Below are 22,608 nucleotides of genomic sequence, written 5' to 3'. Positions count from 1 at the left end.
CCATACATGCCCATCCATGCTCCTGTCCCAGCCGTGAGCGCTCTCCATCCACCAATACTCGCTGAGCAGGATGAGTTTCCAGGCTTTGGCACGAGTGGTGCCCACACTTCTTCTGCTCCTTCTTTTCAACTTGGATCTGATCTCCGCAGCACCTCCAGTCTTCGCCTATCCCCCAGGCACGGTGCAGAATGCGAAGCGGAATGTCACGCAGGCGTTCAAAGACGCGATGACGCTTGCAAAGGTCGTCACCATAACAGCCACCGACTGTGATCCGGTAAGTTGCAACGACGACGAGACCGATAGAAAGGACGAGTCCCCCCAGTCCATGTCCTCTAGATTCCTCGGACCTGTTTGCTAACCCTCGACGTGGCTGCTCCCTCAGGCATTTCTGCGGTATTTCCAGCCCCAAGACTACACGTTCGTGCAGCGGATGTTCCGCACGATCGCCAACATCGACCTGTTCATGGACATCAACGCGCAGGACATCCCGCAGCTGCTCTCGTCGTCCAACTCGGCGGCGGCGTGGAATCCGGACTTCGTCGCCCTGTGCATCGCGTACGGCGACAACCCGTTCAACCCGGCCGGCAACGGTGGCCGCTCGTGCGTCGGCGGCGACAACGCCTACACCATCTACGACCCCGGGCCGACCGCGCGCTTCTCGGGCCTGATGTCCCTGTGCCCGGGGTCGGGGCTGTTCCAGTACCGGCTGTCGCTGCGCGACACGGAGAGCCCGCCAGCGTGGGGACGGGTGGGCGGCGACCCCAACGGCGCCCCCTTGGCCGGGTTCGGGTGCGACGGGCTCGGCGACCGCGACACGGCGTACATGAAGGTGATCGGGTCGACGGTGCTGCACGAGCTGTTTCACTGGCCGTGGATGTTCCTGAGCGTGCCGGACTACGCGACCGCCATCCCGGACCACGACCACCGCATCTGGGACTACGACGGGCCGTGGGTGTCGGGCGCCTATGGGCCCTGGAACGCCCTGCGCATCAACCAGCTCCCTGCCGACCCGCGCTCCGGCATGTCCCAGTCCCTCCAGAACGCCGACAATTACGTGTGGTACGCCCTCTCCCGCTACTGGTCCTTTCGCTGCGGCAAGGTCTTTGGGCCGGCCCTGTCGGCGGACGACAACTACAATCTCGCCTCGAGGCAGAGGGGGCCGGGGTGAGCTGAACGATAGGGGGTAGGCTGGTTAGCACTATGGGATGGGCTGGTGGAAAGTTGTGGGCCGAGGGCGGTGGATCTACTGTACTCCGTACATTTGGAAACCTAAGGGAGTCGATCAAGGCGAAAAAGCCAGACAGAAGTGGGCTCGGAGAGAGAGAGAGAGAGAGTGAGGGAGAGACTATGACTTCTTCTTTGTGGTGGAGGAACATTTCACCCGCACCTACACACAACAACCCCTTTTGGTCAGCATAGCAAGCGCGCGTCGTGGGCACAACCATGCCTGTGCCAGGTACACGGGGTATGTCCTGCTTAGCATTTACCTCCCCCTTACAAAAAAATGGGTGAAACAAGGGTTTTGCCAAAGACTAAGTAGAATGGGAGAAGTTCTTCTTCATCTTCTGCTTCATATCAGCGACATGACATGTGTGCATCGTCGCGTCGTATCTTGAATTTTTGGCTCGTAAGATGTGTGTATGTGCAATGCAGACCTCACGTCACGTTTCTCTCGTCTTTGTGTATATATGTATTCCCGAGGGCCTGCGCCGGTGACAGACGAATAGCAAGGCAGGAAAAGCGTCCTAATAAAACTTATATACACGTCCCAACACCACCACCGCCACCGCCACCGCCATCCACGGACCTACCTACCTCTCTGTACAATGCCATTCCTGGCACCCGGCAGTCCCCATCCCTTCCCACCCGTCCCCGTTTTCTTCTTTCCCGCGGCGTCTGAGAGTAATATAGTGATATAGGGGTGATATAGGGGTGATATAGGAGTGATTGACGTGTCCTTTTCAATGTCCCACGGCAACCGTGCGCCCGCGCTCCTTCAGGCGCCGCCGGATCTCGGCCTTGCGGTCCTTGCGCAACCTGCTCGCGTAGCGCACGCCGAAGCCGTGCTCGAACACCTGGCCGATCTCTTCGAGGGTCAAGCCCGACACCTCCGGGTAGAAGAAGATGATCAGCACCCAGCCGACGCCGCAGATGGCGGCATAGAAGCCGAACGCGCCCGTCGGGGTCAGGCCCTTCATCATCGACAGGAACGTCGACGAGACGATGATGTTCGACCCCCAGCACGAGCAGGTCAGCCACATGGTCCCCATGGCGCGGACTTCCATGGGGAAAAAGTCGGTGGACATCCACGCGGTATTGCCTGGAAATAAAGGGGGACATAGTCAGTCACAGGGGGAGGGAGAGGGGGTTCTCGAGTTGCGACTTACCGACACTGACGCCGTAGAAGAAAACGAACCAAATGATAAAAATGAGCACCACGATGGCCGGCGTGGTGACCTTGGTGGTTTGAATGGCCAAGGTCTTGGTGTCGATGGGGATGAAGCTGAACGCGATGGCCACGGCCACCAGCCCGGCGCTCATGCCCCAGACGGTGGCGATCAGCAGGCGTCGCCGGCCAATGGGGTCGACCAGCATCATGTTGACCCAGGTCATGACGAAGTTGGTGCCGGCGACCACGAGGCCGACAGCGACGGGGTTCGAGAAGCCTACGATGTCGAACAGCGTCGAGGAATAGTACATCAGGACGTTGAAGCCGGACATTTGCGAAATGACCATCAGGCCGCACGCGCAGACCAGGGCGCGGAAGTACGCCGGGTTGGTGTGCAGCTGCTTGATCTTGGCCCAGCGGGACTGGTCCTCGTTGAGTTCTTTGGCTCCCCCGCAGGCCGCCGCGATCAGGGCGCCTTTGGCTCGCCCCTGGTCGGGGGTGGCGCCCTTGTAGATCTTGGCCAGCACCGCCTCCGCTTCGGGAATGCGGCCGTGGTAGACGAGTTGACGAGGGGACTCGGGGCACAGCGGCAACAGACACGCGAGGAGGATGGCCGGCACAGCACCCAAGCCGACCATGTACCGCCATCCGTGAGACACGTGGGCGAAGGCGGCCCCGATGCCGTACGAGATCACCTGTCCACCGGTGATGGACATGTTGTTCAGCCCGATGAGTCGTCCACGGACTTTGGTGGGTGCAATCTCGGCGATGTAGAGAGGAACCTGGTAGATCATGCCGTGAATATTTTACTCCTCGCTTGGGGATCCTCTGGGATAAAAGGGGAAAACTCACCACCATGGCAGCGGAACCAACCCCGAACCCGACGACGAGTCGGCCGACCGACATCTGCGCGATCGAGTACGCGGCCGCCTGCAGGATGGCGCCGACGGTGAAGAGCGCACAGCCGACGTAGATGGCCATCTTGCGCCCGAACTTGTCCGCCGTCAGGCCGGCGATGATGGCGCCGATGAACGCGCCTCCCGAGCAGAGCGACGTGATAAGTTCCTTCTCGTTGGACGAGACCGGGCGATTGTTCAGGTCGTCGTTGAGGTAAACGAGCACGGCGGAGATGATGCCGGTGTCGTAGCCGAAGAGCGAGCCGGCGATCGATGCGGTCAGGGCGACCAGCCAGACGAACCAGGACGGGGAGATGTCATCGATCGAGTTCTTGCCCATCTCGTCGTCGGACATTTCGACGTGGGTCGAATCGGGGAAGACCTGGATTTTTGGTTCGGTTAGCCTCGTCGGTGTCGTCGTCGTCGTCGCGGAGAAACTACCAGTTCGTGTGGATCGGGACTTACCATGGCGATGTTGGCCTTGTCGAAGCTTTTCCGGATGCTTTCGCGGCGACTGCCAGTGTCGGTGCCAGGCACGGTGAGTGAGTGGCGACGGTCGAATGAGGTGCGTGTGACGCTGTCGGCACGCAGACTTCCTTGCACCACGACGTGTCGGGACGGTTCCTCGAGGTGCTCATGGTGTGCCTTTTCCTGGATCTTCTGTTCGATGGAGAGGTGGTCGCGGTTCGCCATCGTGGGTCAAATGTGGTTTGTTGAGTGATGAATGAGAGAAGGAGGAGGGCCGTATGGAGGAATAAGGGGCAACCTGAAGTTGGTGTCTTGTTCGAGTCTTGATTCTCTCTCTCTCTCTCTCTCTCTCTCTCTCTTTCTCTCTCTCACACAATGCTCGAGGCGTTGGGATGATGAGATGAAGTCGTGTCAAACACCGGGGGAATTTCTGGGGTTATATAGACAATCCCACCTCGTCTGATCGTATTGCCATCGATACATGTTTCTGGAAAAGACAAGGTGAGCTGCGTGTGTGCGTGTGTGTTCTCGCCGGTCGATCGGCGAGGGATCCCTGGTGTCGAATTGCCTCTTTTTTCTTAAAGAATCTTGGATCGGGTGTGGTGTGGGAGCCAATGGATCTTTCTGGCTGCCATTACGAAGAGGCTAGTCCACCGCCCCGTCGTCGACCCATGTCCGTTCGTGGAGGAGGCGGAGGAGGAGAAAAGGTCCGGGGCAAGAGACGGAGAGAGTTTCGTTGTGTGGATGGAAGCTGGACGTTGATTTGTCGCTGTCGGCGAGAATTTGCCTCCGGATTTCATCCGCTTGCTAACAAAGTGTCGGCGAAAGGAATCCCACACAGTCAGAAGGGGCAATTCCTCGCCCGTACCCCAGACGACCGGGTCCCTCCCCAGGCTTCTCCATCTGTACTACCGGGGTCTTCTGCCGGCAATATGCTATGGTCGGACTGGCCTTTGAAGGTACCTGAAAGAGAAGTGGTCGCTTGGATGGAAATGCAGCAATACGAAGATTATAACGAATTTGTGAACTATGCACGCTGTCTCCCCCTAGGTGGTGATGAATGGACAACTGTCATGGCTCACACTCTACACGCCCTGCCGCCCTCATTGATGCAGTTTCTTCCGTCTCCAGACCTTCAGCGGCATTGGCCCCGCCGATAGATTGAAGTTCTCCCTCCTCGTCGGCTCCCACCCAGGACACGGCAGAGCGAACTCATAGCGGTGTATCACCGAGGCCAACAGCACCATCTGCTCCAGATAGCTGATGTTGCGACCAATGCACCCCCGTGCCCCGGCGGAGAAGGCAATGAAGTATGGCTGCAACTCCTTGCCTGCTTCCCCCAGCCATCTCTCCGGCCTGTACTGTTCTGGGTCCCGGAATATAGTCTTGTCCCGGTGTGCCACGTACGAGGACATGGACACGGAGGTATCCCCGGCAATAAAATCACCTGCCACCGGTGCTCCCTCCGGCGGCGTGCGACGAGGCAGCCCAAAAGTCGTGGGGGGGATGAGGCGTAAGCTTTCGTCGAGACAGGCACGCAGGTAAGGGAGATGCTTGATCTTGTCGTACGCCGCGATCTCTTCGTCGTCGTCGAGCGTATGGTCCAACTCGTCCCTCAGCTTCTCCAAACAGGCTGGGTTCTTCAAGAGCAAGAACATCACATTATTCATTGCCATGGCCGTGGTGTCACTCCCCGCGTTCATCATGATGCTGACCTCGGCCACCATTTCACCCCATTCGAGGTTGTTGGGCCGACCAGATTTGTCCTGTAAGATAGCCGTGAAGAAGTCGTCCAGTTGCTCTCCAGCCAGATACCGTTTGAACCTCGTGGTGGCTCGGTTTCGCACGATGCCGTCCCAGTCCTGGTTCAATCGCCATTTCTCTCGGTACGTGCGAGAGAAGATTTTGCTCAGCCGGACCAGTGTCTTATACGAGCCGTAAGCCCAGACCAGGTTCGACTGTGCCCAGGCAGTGGCGTGCAGGCATTCTCGGAAATGGACCTTCTTCAGCGTTCCATCAGCCGCCTCAGAGGTGATCAGGTCGTCTCCACGGTCGAGGAAGCCTAGATCTTCGCTCAGTCCGATGTTGGCGATCGCTGCGACAGTGAATAGATTGGTCCACATGCGGTAGTCGACAGTCAGGTCCTCACTGGTCGGCAGCTGTCCCTTGGGAAGCGGCGCAGAACACCGAGCATCGAATGCTCTGATCAGCCGACCGGTCATATCTGCGACCTTGTGTTCCCAGCCCTCCAGATTTTTGATCGCATAGGCACTCGACAACATTTTCCTCTTGCGCGCGTGCTCGTGCTTGTCGACGACATCCGCGAGGTGGAAATGGCTTCCCGCTAGCTCCTGGTAGAAGATGTCCTTGGTGCATTTCGTGTTGTGTCCATAGATGTCCTTGATCGCCTCGGGACTGGCAAACGAGAGCGAGTTCGGCCCAATCCGCACGACGGGCGCCTTCGCGTGCGCCTGGAGCAGGGCGTGCGACCGGAAGCCCTTGTGCGCTTCGTAGATGAAGGGCAGGTCTGATATCCCCGACCAGAATGTCAGGTTAGGGTATTTTCGCAGACCCTTGGAGTCGCGGAAGTAGATGATCAGGGGGATGAGGATGAGATAGCAGATGCCGAACACGAGGCTGGACAGGAAGATGGCGACGCCTAGCATGTTGATTGTTCTTTCGTTTTCCTGCTGATGTTTGTGTACAGGGCAATGGAACATGTAGATATGGATGGAGGACGAATATCTCCATAGCTCATCAAGTAGAAGGCAACGATTCCCTAAATTCAGGGCGACGGGCACGACGACTCATCCGTCGCTCCGCCATTTTTTCCTCGGCTGACCTTTTCCTTGCTGGTCGTCCCTTATGGGACACACACACGAGTTCATCATGCTGACAGGTGCTCCACGGGTAATTGCAGATCGTCTGCTGCATTTGCAATACAGCAGCGGCAGGGAATAGATGGTTTGGATTGTGGGACGCAGAAAGGGAACAATATTCGGCGCGCTGAGTTGTCCCTGGTTCGTTAGAGGCGACAAGGGCCGATGGATGGGTATGATGGCTTTGGCGATATAATGCCCCTTTTGACGAAAAGGGGAATTTATCGGCGAGTCTGGAAGTGGATCTTCAACTTCGTTTCTTCTTTCCACTCCACCATTCTCCCAAGTGTCATACGGACAGCCGTGACGGCTTGTATCCATTTTCTTCGATGTATAATTTTCATCTGTACATTTGTACTCCGCAATCGACCATAGGATATGGAAAGCAGGGCTTCCCGTTCGCTCAGCCGTACTTAAGCCATATGCCGGTTAGTTAGTACTACCGTGGGTGACCAGGTGGGAATCCTGACTGTTGATTGTTTTTGTCAAAATCTCCTTTTTTTGGTGTGGGATGGACTATATCTCTTGCGTGGTTGTGGTAGGATGAGAAATGGCCTTCTACTGTCCTTCTTTCCTTCCTCTCTGGAAGTTTTTCGTGAACTATTAGACCCTCAGTTCGGTCGGGCTCTGTGTGAACATGTGCTGCTCGCGACGTTTCTACTTCCGGATATCATACGTGCGAGTTGCGTAATGTGTCCAGCCATCGTATCAACCACGCTCAGAAGCATCGAAACCTTATGACGCGGGAAACGAGAAGACAAAGGTGACCTCTTTTGAGCACCCGTGTAAGTCGTTGCCGCTCACGTCGTCCCCCACGCGTCTTTCAGCAGCTTCCTCGTGTTCCCAATGGGCCAAGCGTGCGTATATTCCAGCTCATCCAGGATTCCAAACAGGGCGTCCTGTTCCATTCTGTCCTCGAAGTGATCCCCACAAACCACGATGCCCAGAAGCGCCGTCACCAGTCCCGGCGGCGTCTTGCGGTTGCTCATGGCGATCCCACACAGACGGAGCACGATCGTCCGCAACTCCTGACTCAGCGCCTTCATGCTGGCCACGTGGCCCGGTCCAAGCTTCGGTCGCGTCGGGTCGTATACCGCCAGCAGGATCTTGGCCAGTTCCACGTGCTGCACGCCCGTGACGTGACAATCGGCCAGGTAGCAGACTTCAGGGAATACCTCTCCCTTCGACCTGTCCGGGTCTCGGTAATAGAGGGGCTCGAACGAGGCTGGCAGGACCTCTGGCCACATTTCCTCGTACTGCTTGAGGGAGAGCCAGTTGTCCGTGGTCGAGAGATTGGTGTCCAGGCGCGTGCTCGAGTTACTGTTCCCGTAGCAGAATTCGAGCACGTCTGCGCAGAAAATGATCAGTCTATCTGCCCACACGGCGTCCTCGGCGGGCGAGAAGGATCGAAAGGCTTCACAGCGGGAGAGGTCGTGGTTGAACGGCCGCTGTTTCAAAAAGGCCGAATATATCTCCTGGCGAAATGCCACCCAGAAACTGGCCTGACACAGTCCATCTGCCCGCCACCTCGACTGGCCGTCAATAGAACTGCCCAAGTTCTGCGCGGGAGATGTAACTACGGGCACAGAAGGTGAATTCACTGCTTCGGGAGACGGCACAGCGTTGTAACTCGCGATCGGGCCAACCTTCGGACCGTTGATGATGGGCGAGCTATGCGGAACAAGAGGGACCGAAGGAATCTGTGCGTCAATAAAAACGTTCATGACCCGAAGGAACAGTTCACTGTCTCGTTCCTCATCGGCACGGAGGGGCGAATCGATCTCCTCATAGAAACGGAGGATGATGGCTGCCGCCAAGAGGTTCTCGTCTCTGGTTTGTTCTGCGTCGAGGCTCCGTTTGAGCAAGTCTTTTATACATTCGCTGTGGTAGTGCAATGCCGACTCTTCGGTCAAGTCCGGAACCGGCTGACCGTCCAAGTAATAGACATTCTCCGGTCCCAGCTTCGAATGACGAACCCGGGTGAGGTGGCGCGCTGAAGCGGCAAGCATCGCGTTTCGCAGTGGCGGACACCAACGCGCCCGTTGAGGGACAATGAATTCGAAGTGTTTTTCCGGATCACAGAGGTCAAACCACCGAGCAAGGTGATCCACAAAGTATCGAAGGAGGATCACCTCCAAAACCGTGTGTATTGATTGGGTGGACGACCTTGATGGTTTTTTCACAAGGCCTGTGTACAGCGGCGAACTTGGTGACTCGATCTCTTCCTGCCTAGTCTGAAGAGGGGACGAAAACGGCAGGGATCTCTGCGAACTCCAGTTGCTGCGCACATAGTTAGGTGAAGGCCCCAAAGTCGATTCGATGTTACTTTCGAGCCCAGCATGTTTGCTCGTTTCTCGTGGCCACGTTGTGACATCAGCATTCGAGGTATTCCCCGGTGCTGCATTTCTAAAACCTGTCGTGCCGTTGTCTGTGCGGTATGAATCTGTGGCTGTATGAGAAGGGCCAGCTGTATTACTGTCTTCTTCTCCATCTTCGGCATTCAGGTCGTCGACATCGTCGAACTCTGCATCCCCGTCATATGTTGCCGTCAACTCGGCAGTCTCATCGATGTACTTTAGTTCTGCGAAGGCGTCAGCAGCATACTTTCCTTGTAGGGAGTCGTCCATACCAAGCGCCTTCTTCGGTTTCAACCAGGTCTGATCCGTCGAGAAGCCCTTGGTGTCATATCTGGCACTGGACCCATGGCGAAATCTGATGCCCGTCCTGCTGCGAATGCACCGTTCGCCAGTTCGCTGACATCTTCTGCAAACCCCCGAGATCAGATCGCCTAGAATCTCTCAGCATCCACATCGACGAAGGTCGTCACTGGGCAGAAAAGGCAGCGCCCTACATTTGATATGCTTCTCTATCCAGAACTGTCAGTACGTCACGTGGGGGGTTTGAACAAGACTACGAGAGCATATGGCAGGGGCTTGAGGGAGAGAAGCACCTCTGCAGTTGTCGCACGGACTGATTCTTGACTTGCGCTTGGTCCTGCCTGTGGCGTGCTCCGCATCACTATTGCCCTTTAGGCGGTTGTCTCCCTCTTCTCGCCGGTGCTCGATGCCTGAAACCTCCATGGCTCGATCGTCGACCCGGAGGAAGTCATGAGCGGTGATGGGTCAGCTTTGAGAGTGTATCTTTCGCCGAAGAAGGTTTCAAAAAGCAGCAGAGAGCAGCGAAGCATTTGGTGATGCAAGAACCGGAGGAGAATTGCCTGTTTTTGATGGCTCCCTTTCCCCGCCCTCTCGCTTGATTCTCACTGGGGTTTTGTCTTGGGGGCGGTCGATCCTCCTCGGTCGCTTATGGCTGGCGACATGTTCCATTTGTGGCGAAAAGCCATCTGGGGCAAGGATGGGACGAGGATCAGGCAATTTCTTCCGATGGATGGGGGTGTGTGTGGTGTGGTCTGTGCCGGCGGCTTGGGAGGAGAAAGGAAGAGGCGGCAAACCGCGGGGCCACTAAGGCAGCGTCGCAGTTAGTCAGAGATCGTCCAATGTGTCTCTCTCTCCTCACCGCCCACGATAATTTTTGACAACATCGACCATATGTCAACAACACAGACATCTCTCTCTCTCTCAGGGGTATATAGGCTGATGCGCCGTGTGTGAGGGTTTATCGTCTTCTGCACGTCTCACTTGTGGTGAGGAGAGTCTTTTCGGTTTCTTGTCTGTTTGCAGCTTCGTTACATCTTCGTTGTGCTACTCAGTCTGTCTCCTTTTTCTCCCTTCGAAAATGTCTTCGCCAAAGCTCAAAGTCGCAATTGCAGGACTGGGCCGCATGGGAGCCCGTCATGCCCTGCACTTCCACACCATGACCCCCCGTGCAGATTTGATCGCTGTCTCGTCTCCAGACCCCAAAGAGTTGGCATGGGCCACCCGGAACCTGGAGGGCGTGCGGACGTATCTCGACTATGACCAGATGTTGAAGGAAGAGAAGGAGTTGCAGGCGGTGGTCATTGCCTCGGCGACCATCGTCCACGCCGAGCAGGCCATCAAAGCTATCAAGCAGGGGCTCCACGTCCTGTGTGAGAAACCTCTCAGCACGAACCCGGAGATCGTACGTGGCAGAGTATCCCTCTTTGTCCCAGCAGGCTGACCAACTTTCTCCGCTCCATAGTCACAGGCAGTGGTCACGGCATATCGGGCGGCGAAGACAACATACCCCAACCAGAAAGTCATCTGCGGCTTCTCCCGCCGGTTCGATGCCTCCTACAGAGACGCCTATGAGAAGATGCGATCCGGCCTGATCGGACGCCCGGCCGTCTTTCGCTCCCAGACCTGCGACAAGCTCGATCCGTCCGGCTTCTTCGTGCAGTACGCGCAGTTTTCCGGGGGAATCTTTGTGGACTGCTCCATCCACGACATCGACCTGGCTCTGTGGTTTTTCGGCGAAGACTCGGTGGTCAAATCCGTCAGTGCCATCGGCATCACCGCCGTGTCCCCGGAATTGCGCAAGTACAACGACCGGGACAATGCGTTGGGGATCGTCGAGTTCTACGGAGGCAAGATTGCCCAGTTGTACTGCAGCAGAATGATGGCTGCCGGGCAAGAAGACAGTGAGAGCTCAACCCCATTTCCTCCCTCTCTTAGCATGTCATCTAACGCACATGGGTAATCAGGCACCGAGATCACCGGGACGGAGGGCAAACTGGCCGTCAACACGCAACCCATGTCCAACCTCGTCAGCATCTACGAGCCCTCCGGCATCCGCCGTGAGATCCCACCCCACTACTACGGCCGTTTCCGCGAGGCCTTCATCACCGAAGCGAACGAGTTCACCGCCTGTTGTCTCGACAACACCGAGCCCCCCTTCCGACTCGAGGGGGCCGTCTCCGCGGTAAAGATCGGCTGTGCCTTGCAGGAGAGTCTCATCTCGGGCAAGAAGATCGAGTTCGACGAGATCGGTCGGCGCATTGACGGTCCAGATGACGATGCTACTCCGTTGACGGCGAGGTTGTGAAACTGTCGGGAGCGGATCGTTCTGGCTTCTTCTGCAACGTACATATAACATATGGGAGTTCGAGTCGACGAGATAGAGGCTCGTTTCACCAACTCGAGACCGGATCGTCTCTGACATAGACAGGGAGTAAAAGAAAAAGACCCTGGCAGGGGTGGGCTTGGCGGGCCGGTTATCTCATTAGAGGCGGTATGGATTGATACAGGGTCAGAGTCCCCTTAATATCACACTTAGCAACGGAATGGGAAATCGTGGATTCTCCTTGATTCATATTATTTTGGGAGTGAGGAAGTCCATGGGGGCTCGTGACGGTATTCCGCCAACATCGCCATCAAGAAAAGGTGCTTGTTTCATTCACTGGAAATTTTGAAAAAGATATATATGTTCGAACATGCTCCTTGATGTACAACACCCATTACAATCATCATGGGTAGAGAGGGTTCAATCATATCTCCCTTCCGGGAAGGCTCCACGGATATAGCCATACCCTTCCTTCTCCTCGATCACATCCAGATCACGCACGAACGTGGTGTCGTGGTGGCCCGGGTCCGCCGGGTCGGGACGCACCCCGTAGGCGATCTTGTAGTTGTCGCCCAGCCTCTCGGCCATCTCGTCCACGGTGAACAGACAGCCGTCCTTGCCAACCTTCTGGATGACCGGGTACAGCAGGTGCGCGGCCGTCATGAAGCTGGGCTCGAGGATAATGGCCTTGCCGGAGAACCACACGACCCCCACGAGCAGGACGAATTGGATGATGGGGATCCCCGCCAGGATGGCGCCCGCGTCCACCCATTTCACGTTGACCACCTGCGCGGGACTGGGGCTGGCGGTGCCGGTGAGGTTCCGGCGTGGCCCGCTCAACGAGTCCATGGCCGAGATGGCGCCCACTGTAAAGCGCATCACTAGCTCCGCGATGGTCTCGGCCGTGGCATTGCCCGGCGGATTGAACGGGGTGTCGCCATCGAACAGGAAGAACTGGAGAGCGTCGTCCACCACCTCTACACCGGTCCAGCCAATAGAACCTGCAAGGTAGAAGGCTTGGTCGTCGGGCATTTTGAGAGGGTCGGTGTTGATAAAGCCGGCGTCGTCGAGACCCTGAACTTGCCCAACGGTGTTGTTGCAAGCCCATATCCGAGGCTGGGGCACAGTCAGGTTATTGGCCGACTGGAGGGCAAGGATCTGGCTGCATCGGGGGCCACAGCCAACATTTTGACTGCTGGAATTTCCCATCCAGGTGGTAGACCCAGTCGCTACGTTTGTCACGATGTCGGAAAATTTATTGCCCTGATTATCCTCCCAGTCGAGTTCATAAGTCAGGGACGAGTTTTCGGTATTGAACCCGGCATATCCGCCGAAGAGGACGGTGTACTCCTCGCAGTGCGCTTGGCTGGTCACGGTCCTCGTCGATACAACCATGGTCTTCCCGTCGGGGCCCAAGTCCACGAACCGGTACCACCACAAGTCCCTCGCCTCATTTGTGAAGACAACTGCGCCCGATTCGTCGTCGTCGTCCAGGGTGGTCGTGATTATTGGGAAATTCTGCCCGAGTTGGCCCCAGAGATTTGCAGCGGCTTTCTGGTACTCGTCCAGGTAGCCCGCACCGTTGTCGGGTTGCTCACGGCTCGCAATATATTGAAGGTCGGCCACGCTGACGACGCCTGTGTGAGATGTCAATATGAAGATCGTCGAGAGAGGGTCTGACACCCATACCATTGTTGATGGATACAAATTCATCTGACACATCAATGGAATATGTCAAACCGAGGAGAGCCGCGAAAGTGTTGAACGCCACAAAGATGACTAGCCAAATGGCAGCAATCACTTGAGCTTTGCTCGGATGCCACGAGCCCGAGCGCCGACCTTTCCACAGTATGCGCAAGGTACTTCGGTAACTGTCGCAACCGAGAACGTCCTCGAAGTCTTGGATGGTTCGATACTGCGAGGCGAGGAATCTCCATCGCATCATTTCGGCGTACTGCTTGAACTGTGCAGCAAAGGCAAGACCGAGCACAATGGATAGACCAGTAATCATGGCGTTGTAGACGTATTTTTGCGTCTGCGAGAGCCCATCTCTGATGGAGGAAAAGCCGTACATGGTGCCTGCAAGGGCGCCACAGATTCCCGCCGTCCAAAACCACATCATCAAACATTCGATGAACACTCTTCGCGTCTGCCGGCGAGGATCGAAGTATCTGACGGTCTCAGTGTTTGTTGGCACTTCACGGATATGTTTCTCATTGAGTTTGTGTTCCCAGGGCGATGATGCGACCGACGGTATGCTGAATCCAGAGTTTTTTCGCCAGCTCTGGCCTTGAGAGTCGTGTCAGTTAGAATGGGATTATGGGGCCTCACATGGCCGGGCCGTACCTGTCACTCCGGGCCGCACATCAGGTTTGAGGCCCTCGTTGAGTGAATCCTCACTATATCCCGGCTGGTTCCAATCCTCGAAGGCGTGGCCTCTCATATTTCTCAAGGGAACATCACTGGTGCCTCGTGGCGAGTCAACTATCCCGTCTGTCAAATGCTCCCTGCTCGAATCTCGACGGTCCAAAAGAGAATAGTGCGAAGTCATGTTAGCAGTAAAGAATGTGCACGCGATAGGCAGAAAGGAAAATGCCGCCGCGGCGGGCAGTCACCACAATGGCGATTGGAAATCGTCGTGAGGTTTGGGACATGGGCGACAGCAGGCCTGGACTTTTAAAGAAACGGGACTTTCTAAAATAACCCAAAGAGACCCCAAAATTCCCGTGTCGTCTGCGAGAACGATGGGGCTGAAAGTCTAAAAGAGCCGCCACAAGGCCAGAATATTAGTATACATTATCACATCGGCGCTCCAGACCTGCGAATTTGATTGGAGTGAGATGACCAACTCTCGAGGGTTAGTGTGAGCGGACTCAGGCGGTGGAAAGATGCGGCCGCAACTGAAACGGCTGACCAGGGGAGCCATTGTGTTTCGAGGAGAGGTTAGGACCAGCTCTGTGGCTGCAATCTCGGGGCTTGGGCCGCACTAGGGAGGCCTAGTCACAGTGTCCTTCTTGGTGCTGTGGTCTGTGATAATAATCGTGATTTGGAAATTTGGTGGTTGTAGTCAGTATAGCTGCAGCGAACATGAGTAGTAGCACGATAGGCAAAGCTGAAATAGCTTGAGGCTGGATCTCAACGTGGTCTCGGTTGTGTCCGATCGATAAGAAGAGCTGAAAGCCTGAGTTACGAGGCCGAAGAGTGAGAAGCTCGCGAGTAGTGTGTTGAACCCGGCAAGTTAGCGAGGCCGGCTGAAGGAGCTGGGAGACGTGGAGGTTGACGAGGTTGAGGACTAGTAGTGGATTAATCGTCCGTGTGGCACGGACGGTGCAGTTGTACATACAGTAACGTGTTCTGTGGGGAGCTTAGTCTGACAAAGGCAGCTACAGTACTACGCGAGCTTGTGGCCCTTTAACTGCTTGGCGAAGGGCTTAGCGTCTCCCGGGCTTTTTGCAGGGGGAATATTCTTAGAGGGGCGTTGTGGCTGTCGGATTATTCAGGCCTTATTCAGGCCCCCCGCGTTCTTCCCACCTGGAAGGATTTGGTCCCTTTTCAAACACGCCATTCCGAGACACCCACCTTCACATTATCGGCCTCATACAAGCTCGACCCCTTGATGGCGTCCCGGTCCGCTGTTTGATTGGTAAAGTTGCACGAATCAGCTCCTGCAGCATCCCCGACTGTCCAAACTGCCAAGACTAGGGGAAGGCGCTTGGTTATTTCATGTTGGCCCCCAGGATATACGACAACTCGCTTCTCGAGAGACATTTCTCCCCAGTGTGTGACGTGATCGACGAGACGAGGAAGGATGGGCTTTTTGGCTGCCGGTATGGAGAATCTAATATCCTTTGAGGGGCAGGGGGAGGGGCCTCAAGGCTGGATCCAGCAACAAACCCCCCTTTTGTCGATGTCGTGTCAGCGACGCTTGCATTTACCCGGAATCACCAGCATTCTCGGTAGGATTCACCGATGCCGGGGGGGATCCGACAACATGAAACAAACGCCTCCCGCAATGTGTTTAATACATGAATTTCTTAGAAGTACATTGTCACGAGCGGTCGCATGTGGACTATTATTTCGTGGTGTACGTAGAAATGCCACTCACGGATTTTCTCGGGGCGGCTGCTGAGCTGTGGGAATAGTCACGTGAAAGTCGTATGATCAACATACGTGCAGAAAAACCGCGTATAGTATTGAGTATGGGTGAGTTGTGTGCTTAGAAATATGAGATCCAACACCAACCACATATGCATCCTCTCCCATGTCCGGCGAGACCAGAGAATCCGATATCTTAAACACTGAATTTTGGATTCATAATAAATTTCAACCACCGCGAAGTTATGCCGCATAACGCGCACGCCGCCGACGGTAACTCGTCACACCACGGCCGCCATGCGACCCACACGGACATTGGAACCACTATAGACAACATTATCTCGAATCTCGGCGAAATAGCCATCGAGGAAGAGACTGAACCAAATGGGAAGGCGAGATATGTGCTGCGCAATAGGGACCAGGACGAAGACGAAGATGATGAGTATGACCGCATTCCAATTTTTCTCTCACTTCGGAATACACTCTTCCTGATCAATTGGGCTGGCTGGTATACACGTCTTAGATGTCCAAGCTACTGACGACGAGACAAAAGCTACGTGTGGGAAAACAAGCCCACCGTGAAACCGTTTGATGGAGACCTCAGACGCCAGTATCTGGCTTATATCCACAAAATCAACTCCAGCCCATGTGGCCCCGGAGATCTCGACGAATTCGTCAAAGATGGCGTGGTTCACAATGACTCTGCGCCAATGCCGGTTCACGAGTATGCGAGGCTCATAGGCGACAGCAAAAGAGACCTGCCAGGGTTGCTGTTCGAGGTGGAAATGCTCATCGTGGAGAAGAACCATGGTAGCATCATCAGCCCTCCTCCTGCTGCAGTCGTCAGCACGACGAGCACTCCTGGTAGTAAGGAAGACTGGAGACAGAAATGCGACGGCTCGGTCGCGGCCCGGCTGAAATTGACCTACAAGCCGACACCAACGACGCAGGACACGTTTTACGAGCATGTCTTTTACGCCCTCGAACAAGGCAAGATATTCAGAGTTTGGAGTCTGCTGGACGGGGCGGGTTTGAAGTGGAAGGAGAAGAGGGACGAGGATATTCGCAAGGAGGTATAAAAATTACGATTAAATGTCTCCGTAGGACTGAATCGAAGCGGATGGTTAGTAGTCATGTACATCATACATCGGCAAAAAGTCCCGCTTGGCCCAGTAAGCCCAGGGCGGCTGTGGGCTCCCACGGTCAACCTGCATAGTGTCCAACTCATGAGCCCTCTGGGCCAGCACGGCACGATGAGCCGCTCTCACAAACCCCCATAGCCACTACCTGTTTAGCCCTGGTATCTCATGCTTCACACAACTCACTTGTGCCTATCGGTCTTCATAGGTTCTGGGGTAACCGCCATGCTTGGAAATCCTATTGTGTTTCGAGTTCTTGTGCCCACATACGCCAGATATCTTCCCATATAAATCATATACAGTGAGTGTGCACTCGTTCAAATATCCCCGTCGATCGTTATAGGGCAGGAAGAGATACGCGACCTAACAGCACTGTCCCTAAAAAAAGCTTCATGAAGACCATTTTCCGCCTTGAAACCCTTAGCACATCGCATCTCGAGAAGGCCTTATAGAGGAACAAGATCTTACAGCTGTACGTGACCTCCTGGAACCGTCCGATCTAGGGTTCGGCAGTCGTCCCTGCACCTTCCAGTCGTCTTCAGGTCCATAGAGTCAAGTAATACCACAACTACCGACAGCTCTATCTATACGGACTTTACCAAATTTATCCAGTTCTGGACAGACTTCAATAGTGGTTGGTACCTGGGGTGCCAGACTTTTCGCTCAGTCGCCTACTTCTCCTTGGGTTTAAAAAGGGCAAGCCTACTACCTGATGCATGTGCTGTATGTTCAACGCGGCGTCCAATGCGAGCGGATGCGCATCACATACACGCTGTATCTATCTTAGATACACCGCATCAAAACTACCATGTATCTGAGGAGTACACAGTCGTTGCCGATAACCACGACTGTCTTACCCAGAGAGTAGACCATAACTTCATTTTAACACAGAGCGAGAGGTGTTGGTTTGGGAAAGGAATGGTATGTGTACTTTGTACTCACTGTGGATGTCATTCATTGCCGAAGTGATGCCCACGTGCCTGGACTAAGAGAGACAACATACATATCGTTGCAGGGCATGGTGGTTGGAGGCTGTCTGTCGTCGATGATGTTCCCGATTCGAGTTTAGGCGGATGATCCAGCTAGGCTCATAATCGAATTACCCTTTTGGGAAAATTTGGTGGCATGTTTGAGATTGAACTTGGTGGTTCAAATGAATGTCAAACGAAAACAGAGATTGTAACGTTATATGTATGTAACCACTACTTCCTTCCTTCTCCCGGAGTGCTAAACTGACTGTTTGGTGATGAGGGTGATAAATTAATAATAATGCTATTCCTAGTGTTTTGTTTAATACTCACGCTAGCCATTCCCCCTGCCGCGAGGTCTACAAAATTCTGTAGCATCGGGGAGACGAACTCCCTTCTCGAGAAGATTCGTCCTAAGTACGTCGTGTTTGTTTTCAACCGCAAACCTGAGGGCCTTGACGCCACAGTTGGCTGCGGTGAGGTCCAATCCATGCTCGTAGAGACAGTCTATGACTCCGATATAACGCGACATCGTCTCGGGGTCGCTGCAGCTTGCCTTGGCAGCGAGCAGGAAATGACCCGCGGCTAATGCATGGCCATATTCGTCGATCGTCGTTACCCGTGTGAGTAAGATGCGAAGCACATTTGCCCGTCCATTAACGCAGGCTGCCCTGACAGCGTCGTGGTCACTGTCGAGACTGTGCCGCGCTCCATTGTCGAGCAGTACCTGGACCACCTCGCTTTGACCGCGGGCTGCAGCCAGCGACAGGTGCGACCGGCCACCCTCGGTCTCATTCACGTCATAGCCCATCTCATCAACGATCGGAATCAGCGCCGGTATGTCGCACACAATAGCAAGATGCACGACAAGGTGCTGAACAGAGCCTTGATTGTTGGCTGGTGATGCCTTCAAGAAGAGGCGAATGATGTCGATATATGAATCGGCATTAGTATTATTTGTGGAAAGCTTCCGCACGGTCGACCACAACAGCCTGTCGCACTCTGCTGCGTCGAGTTTGAGGCCATACTGGGGATCAAGCAGTAGTGCAGCCATTCTGACATCACCTGAGAGACAAGGCTGCTCAATCAGCCTCCGCTCGTATTTCGGCGAACAGTGTGAATGGTGATTCGGAGTGTTTACGTCCGCGCCGTGTTTCAGAAGGTATCGGACCATATCATACCAACGGCTGGTCACGGCAAAGCGTAAGGGATCAGCAAGGATATGGTTTCGAACGCTGATTTGAGGCTCTTGCTCGACAAGAGCTTCGATGGTGGCACTGTCTTTCATGGAAATCGCCGTCACTATGGCCCAAGAAAGCGGGTCGATCTGCCGTGGATTTCTGGTAAGACGAGCCAGCGGCACACACAAGCGGGAGTGGTCGTCCCCGGCGACGAAATCGAGGACTCCGAGAGCGACCATGGACGCAGTTTGAGACATGCGATCTCCCGGCTGGAGTCGTACTGTACCATTGATGGTGTAAACATATCTTGCTTGGAAATCGTCGGTGACGTGGAAAGTGGGAGTCGACATAAGGATTTTAACGGCGCCCTTCAGTTGGCTGATAAGGGCAGTTCTCGCGTGTTTGGCGCATATTTGTCCCTTTAACAGTCGGTACAGGTGCTGGAGCCCCATTCTCAGCGTTATTCGGTCAGTATCCTCGTCCATACTGGTGTGTATTTTGCCGAAGTCAAAGTATTGAGCCTGGATTTCGCGATCGAATAGACCTGCCAGATGGACGTTGTGTTATCACCCACACGTTAGAGAACAGGTTCCTCGACTTACGGCTAACACCTCGAAGCGGTAATCCTTCTCTCCATGTTGAGTTGTCGGCGACTAGCCCAAGGATCATGGAGTGCACCTCGGGAGGCAATTTACCGAACGACATGGCTGACGAGTCCGATCGGATTTTTGACCATCAGTATAAATGAGTGCGAGTATGCGGACTGGTAAGGACTGAAAGCGGATGTGCCAGATGGGTGGATAGTAAATGGAGAATGGTTATTGTAGGCAAGTGGTTGCAGTAATTAATGCAAGAAATCAACTCCGACTTCGCACCGAGAATGGAGATGAAAGTCAGAATGGGTTGGAGAACGGTTCTTCTTGCCGAACTCGGGCCTAACCGTTTCGAACAGAAGAGACAGCCTTGTCTGGGATACATATTGAAACTAGGGCAGTAGTATACTAATAATATATAGTATAGTCTCAGTTAGATATTCCTTATTCGAGGCTTTTGTACCAGTAGTATCGCACTGGATCTGTATAGACAGACAGCAAGGACTGCCCTAGGTAGGGTTTCACGTCTGCACCTGCTGATAAAACGCTGGCGAGTTGATAAATGCACATCGGCGCAAAAGTTGAGGCTCGATTGCGGCTCCAGCATTTGATGACAGCTCCGCCTGTCCTGCGTTAGGTCCACCAATGACTCTAATGCTCGCCCCGGTTACATTCTGACTCGTCACTGCAGCCTGGGACTTGTTATATGCCAGAGTCCAATTTGAGAGGGTGATAGCAGAGTTGCCGCTTGGGTTGCCCGTCGAAGCGAAATGCGCCCAGCTACCTGACATTCTGGTTGCAGTCAGGTTCGCTGCGGCAGTGGTTCCGAAACCGACGTTTGGTTGATTAAAGACAAGAGGTACATCGGAAAAGTGGAGGACCCCTTCGAAGGTGGCATTGAAGAGTTGAAGGACGCTGGTCAATGATGTCGTGTTGAGCACGTATAAGTAGCTTGCGCTGCCATACTGAGTAACACGATGAGCTACGTCGATCGCCGGACATGCAAAATTGATATCGCGGTAGATCTGCGATGCTTGCAGGAAAAAGGGTGAGATCTGAAAAGCTTGCGCTGATGCCATAAACTCGTTGATCGGATACAGCGAGATCAAGCTTGATAGCGTAGTCGAGTTGAGATTCGGATAGGATGAATGTAGAAAAGCCTGTGCATCAGTGGAGCCGTTAAGTGTCGGTGGCACGAAGATGCTGCCGTCGTTTTCAGTCCATCCGGCGATGACGGATATGTTTTTGTGAAACCGGCCCGTCCGGATCAGAGTCGAGGGAGGAGCAGGTATGTAGTTTCCATCGACCGTCGGGAAGAACAAATCCTGAGACGCGCCATTGGCTTGAGTAGATGTCGTTGAGTTCTCAAATAAGAGGACAGCATTCAGGAGCTGTACCGCGGAAATTTCTCGTAGACAAGCTAAGACCAGACTGCTGTTCGTGCCGGTACAGCCTGCCAATTGAGCCACCGCCGCAGTGTTCGTGACGGTTGCGTTTCCAGTGACGCCAGGGTCGGCCGCTGTGGATCCAGATTGCATGATGGCTCGACGGAAGGGAGCGGTGCCTGTTGGTGACAGTGTTTAGCATTTCTACTGATAGTTGGTCTTATATAGATTCTTACCGTTCCCACCGAACGCCGTCATATGCCTATTTATTGCACGTTAGCATCGACCGGCGGGGTCATATAAGATAGAACTTCCTGAACACGGCATTATCAAAAAAATCAGCGCAGGGTTCGTTAGGAAGACTCACAATCCCACACTGACACCTCCGTCACTTTGACCGAACATTGTGACATTCTTTGGATCCCCTCCAAATGTGGCGATATTAGACTGGATCCATTGCAGCGCCAGGCGTTGGTCGAGCAACCCAGCATTCAGCGAGCCTTCCGTCCTCAGCGCCGGGCTGTTGGCGAATCCGAAGACGTTGACCCGGTAGTTCATCGAGACATAGATCACTGGCGTGCCCTTGGCAGCGGCACCGGCCACGAGCGCCGTGGGATTGTACAACGTGTAGTTGTAAGAGCCTTCCTCGTCGCCTTGGCCAGAGATCCAGACCATGACAGGGAGCCTCGCATTTTGCTTTGTCCCTGCAGGCCTCACCACCTCAAGGTTCAGGCAGTCCTCTGAGAGATTGAAGACCCCCGGGTTCTCGCTTATGGCCCCAAGCAAAGACAAGTTCGTGTTTTGCGGGCAAGCAGCGCCGGCGGCCGTGGCTTGGACTGTGGTGCCCGTGGGATAGGTAAAGGCCTTGGGAGGCTTAAAGCGATTGGCGCCAGAGGTGTCCTGGCCGAAGTTGATGCCCTGAAATTGCTCGGTTCCTGAGAAAGTAAGGCCTACGTAGGTGAGATTGTGGACATTGTCGCGGACTTTGACTGCGGACTGAGCGGCGACGGTCGCCAACAAGTATGCAATGAGAAGGTTGAGTGAGAGCATTTTTCCTTTAGTGATGGTAAGTGTTCGGCGAGGTGATTTCAGCTCCAATGTGCGACACAGCGTCAGATTTATTTCTCTGGCTGCAGAGCTTTAGCCACAGCCTCTGACGTCTGTGGACTCGTCAGCCTCTTGTGTGAGAGGTTGTGAACGCGGCCTATTCCAAGGCACGGACAAATGAGGCTGTCCATCTGGCACCAGTATTGCGACAGCTTTGCGGCCTTAATGAGGCCTAAGAGCCGTCTCATCAATGGGGCTTAGCCGAGAAGAACATGATTCGTAGCTTGAAGCTCTGGAAAGGCCGCAAGTAGGAAAGGTTCGCTGTTCTGGACCAATCACCCAACTTGCTCGGACGAGACTTCGAATCAGCTGGTTGCAGACGACAGCCTGGGTCTTGCCCAAGTCAGCCTATCCCACAGGTTCCGGAGAAGAAATCCTTGGTCAGGCTTGTCCCTCCCTCGACCAAGATGGGAGAAGGCGGGGTTGGCCTTTACCTTTCCTGGTACACACATAGTAAGTACGTAACCATCAGACAGAAACAGATGAGTGAGATACGGAGTCTGAGCGCTCATGATAACACGTACAGCA

At 54.6% G+C, this 22,608-nt stretch overlaps 9 protein-coding genes across 9 annotated transcripts; 3 read left to right on the top strand and 6 right to left on the bottom strand.

Annotated features, from left to right (window-relative positions):
- Nucleotides 1-70: 70 nt before the first annotated feature.
- On the top strand, nucleotides 71-1,168 carry AYL99_10054 (hypothetical protein; the record flags this gene model as incomplete). Its single annotated transcript, XM_018841560.1, has 2 exons — nucleotides 71-274; nucleotides 383-1,168. 2 exons carry the CDS (start codon nucleotides 71-73, stop codon nucleotides 1,166-1,168), a joined length of 990 nt encoding a protein of 329 aa, XP_018689269.1.
- Nucleotides 1,169-1,961: 793 nt separating this feature from the next.
- Nucleotides 1,962-3,978, bottom strand: AYL99_10053 (MFS transporter, SP family, myo-inositol:H+ symporter; the record flags this gene model as incomplete). The annotated part of the gene is made up of 4 exons (XM_018841559.1): nucleotides 1,962-2,320; nucleotides 2,388-3,171; nucleotides 3,242-3,667; nucleotides 3,751-3,978. 4 exons carry the CDS (start codon nucleotides 3,976-3,978, stop codon nucleotides 1,962-1,964), a joined length of 1,797 nt encoding a protein of 598 aa, XP_018689268.1.
- An 878-nt stretch (nucleotides 3,979-4,856) lies between these two features.
- AYL99_10052 (cytochrome P450 monooxygenase) lies at nucleotides 4,857-6,419 on the bottom strand (the record flags this gene model as incomplete). The annotated part of the gene is made up of 1 exon (XM_018841558.1): nucleotides 4,857-6,419. The coding sequence occupies one exon, from the start codon at nucleotides 6,417-6,419 to the stop codon at nucleotides 4,857-4,859; it is 1,563 nt and encodes a 520-aa protein (XP_018689267.1).
- Nucleotides 6,420-7,432: 1,013 nt separating this feature from the next.
- AYL99_10051 (hypothetical protein) lies at nucleotides 7,433-9,712 on the bottom strand (the record flags this gene model as incomplete). The annotated part of the gene is made up of 3 exons (XM_018841557.1): nucleotides 7,433-9,420; nucleotides 9,484-9,498; nucleotides 9,604-9,712. The coding sequence occupies 3 exons, from the start codon at nucleotides 9,710-9,712 to the stop codon at nucleotides 7,433-7,435; spliced, it is 2,112 nt and encodes a 703-aa protein (XP_018689266.1).
- A 655-nt stretch (nucleotides 9,713-10,367) lies between these two features.
- Nucleotides 10,368-11,594, top strand: AYL99_10050 (hypothetical protein; the record flags this gene model as incomplete). The annotated part of the gene is made up of 3 exons (XM_018841556.1): nucleotides 10,368-10,691; nucleotides 10,752-11,190; nucleotides 11,254-11,594. 3 exons carry the CDS (start codon nucleotides 10,368-10,370, stop codon nucleotides 11,592-11,594), a joined length of 1,104 nt encoding a protein of 367 aa, XP_018689265.1.
- Nucleotides 11,595-12,032: 438 nt separating this feature from the next.
- Nucleotides 12,033-14,163, bottom strand: AYL99_10049 (hypothetical protein; the record flags this gene model as incomplete). Its single annotated transcript, XM_018841555.1, has 3 exons — nucleotides 12,033-13,249; nucleotides 13,302-13,901; nucleotides 13,959-14,163. The coding sequence occupies 3 exons, from the start codon at nucleotides 14,161-14,163 to the stop codon at nucleotides 12,033-12,035; spliced, it is 2,022 nt and encodes a 673-aa protein (XP_018689264.1).
- Nucleotides 14,164-15,952: 1,789 nt separating this feature from the next.
- AYL99_10048 (hypothetical protein) lies at nucleotides 15,953-16,786 on the top strand (the record flags this gene model as incomplete). Its single annotated transcript, XM_018841554.1, has 2 exons — nucleotides 15,953-16,149; nucleotides 16,261-16,786. The coding sequence occupies 2 exons, from the start codon at nucleotides 15,953-15,955 to the stop codon at nucleotides 16,784-16,786; spliced, it is 723 nt and encodes a 240-aa protein (XP_018689263.1).
- Nucleotides 16,787-18,148: 1,362 nt separating this feature from the next.
- Nucleotides 18,149-19,700, bottom strand: AYL99_10047 (hypothetical protein; the record flags this gene model as incomplete). The annotated part of the gene is made up of 2 exons (XM_018841553.1): nucleotides 18,149-19,539; nucleotides 19,598-19,700. The coding sequence occupies 2 exons, from the start codon at nucleotides 19,698-19,700 to the stop codon at nucleotides 18,149-18,151; spliced, it is 1,494 nt and encodes a 497-aa protein (XP_018689262.1).
- Nucleotides 19,701-20,109: 409 nt separating this feature from the next.
- Nucleotides 20,110-22,023, bottom strand: AYL99_10046 (hypothetical protein; the record flags this gene model as incomplete). The annotated part of the gene is made up of 3 exons (XM_018841552.1): nucleotides 20,110-21,152; nucleotides 21,210-21,235; nucleotides 21,341-22,023. The coding sequence occupies 3 exons, from the start codon at nucleotides 22,021-22,023 to the stop codon at nucleotides 20,110-20,112; spliced, it is 1,752 nt and encodes a 583-aa protein (XP_018689261.1).
- Nucleotides 22,024-22,608: the final 585 nt, after the last annotated feature.

Source organism: Fonsecaea erecta (genome assembly GCF_001651985.1).
Source record: "Fonsecaea erecta strain CBS 125763 chromosome Unknown Scaff10, whole genome shotgun sequence".
NCBI classification, from domain to species: domain Eukaryota; kingdom Fungi; phylum Ascomycota; class Eurotiomycetes; order Chaetothyriales; family Herpotrichiellaceae; genus Fonsecaea; species Fonsecaea erecta.
Note: the sequence above shows the minus strand (reverse complement) of the source record. Positions and strands in the feature narration are given on the sequence as shown.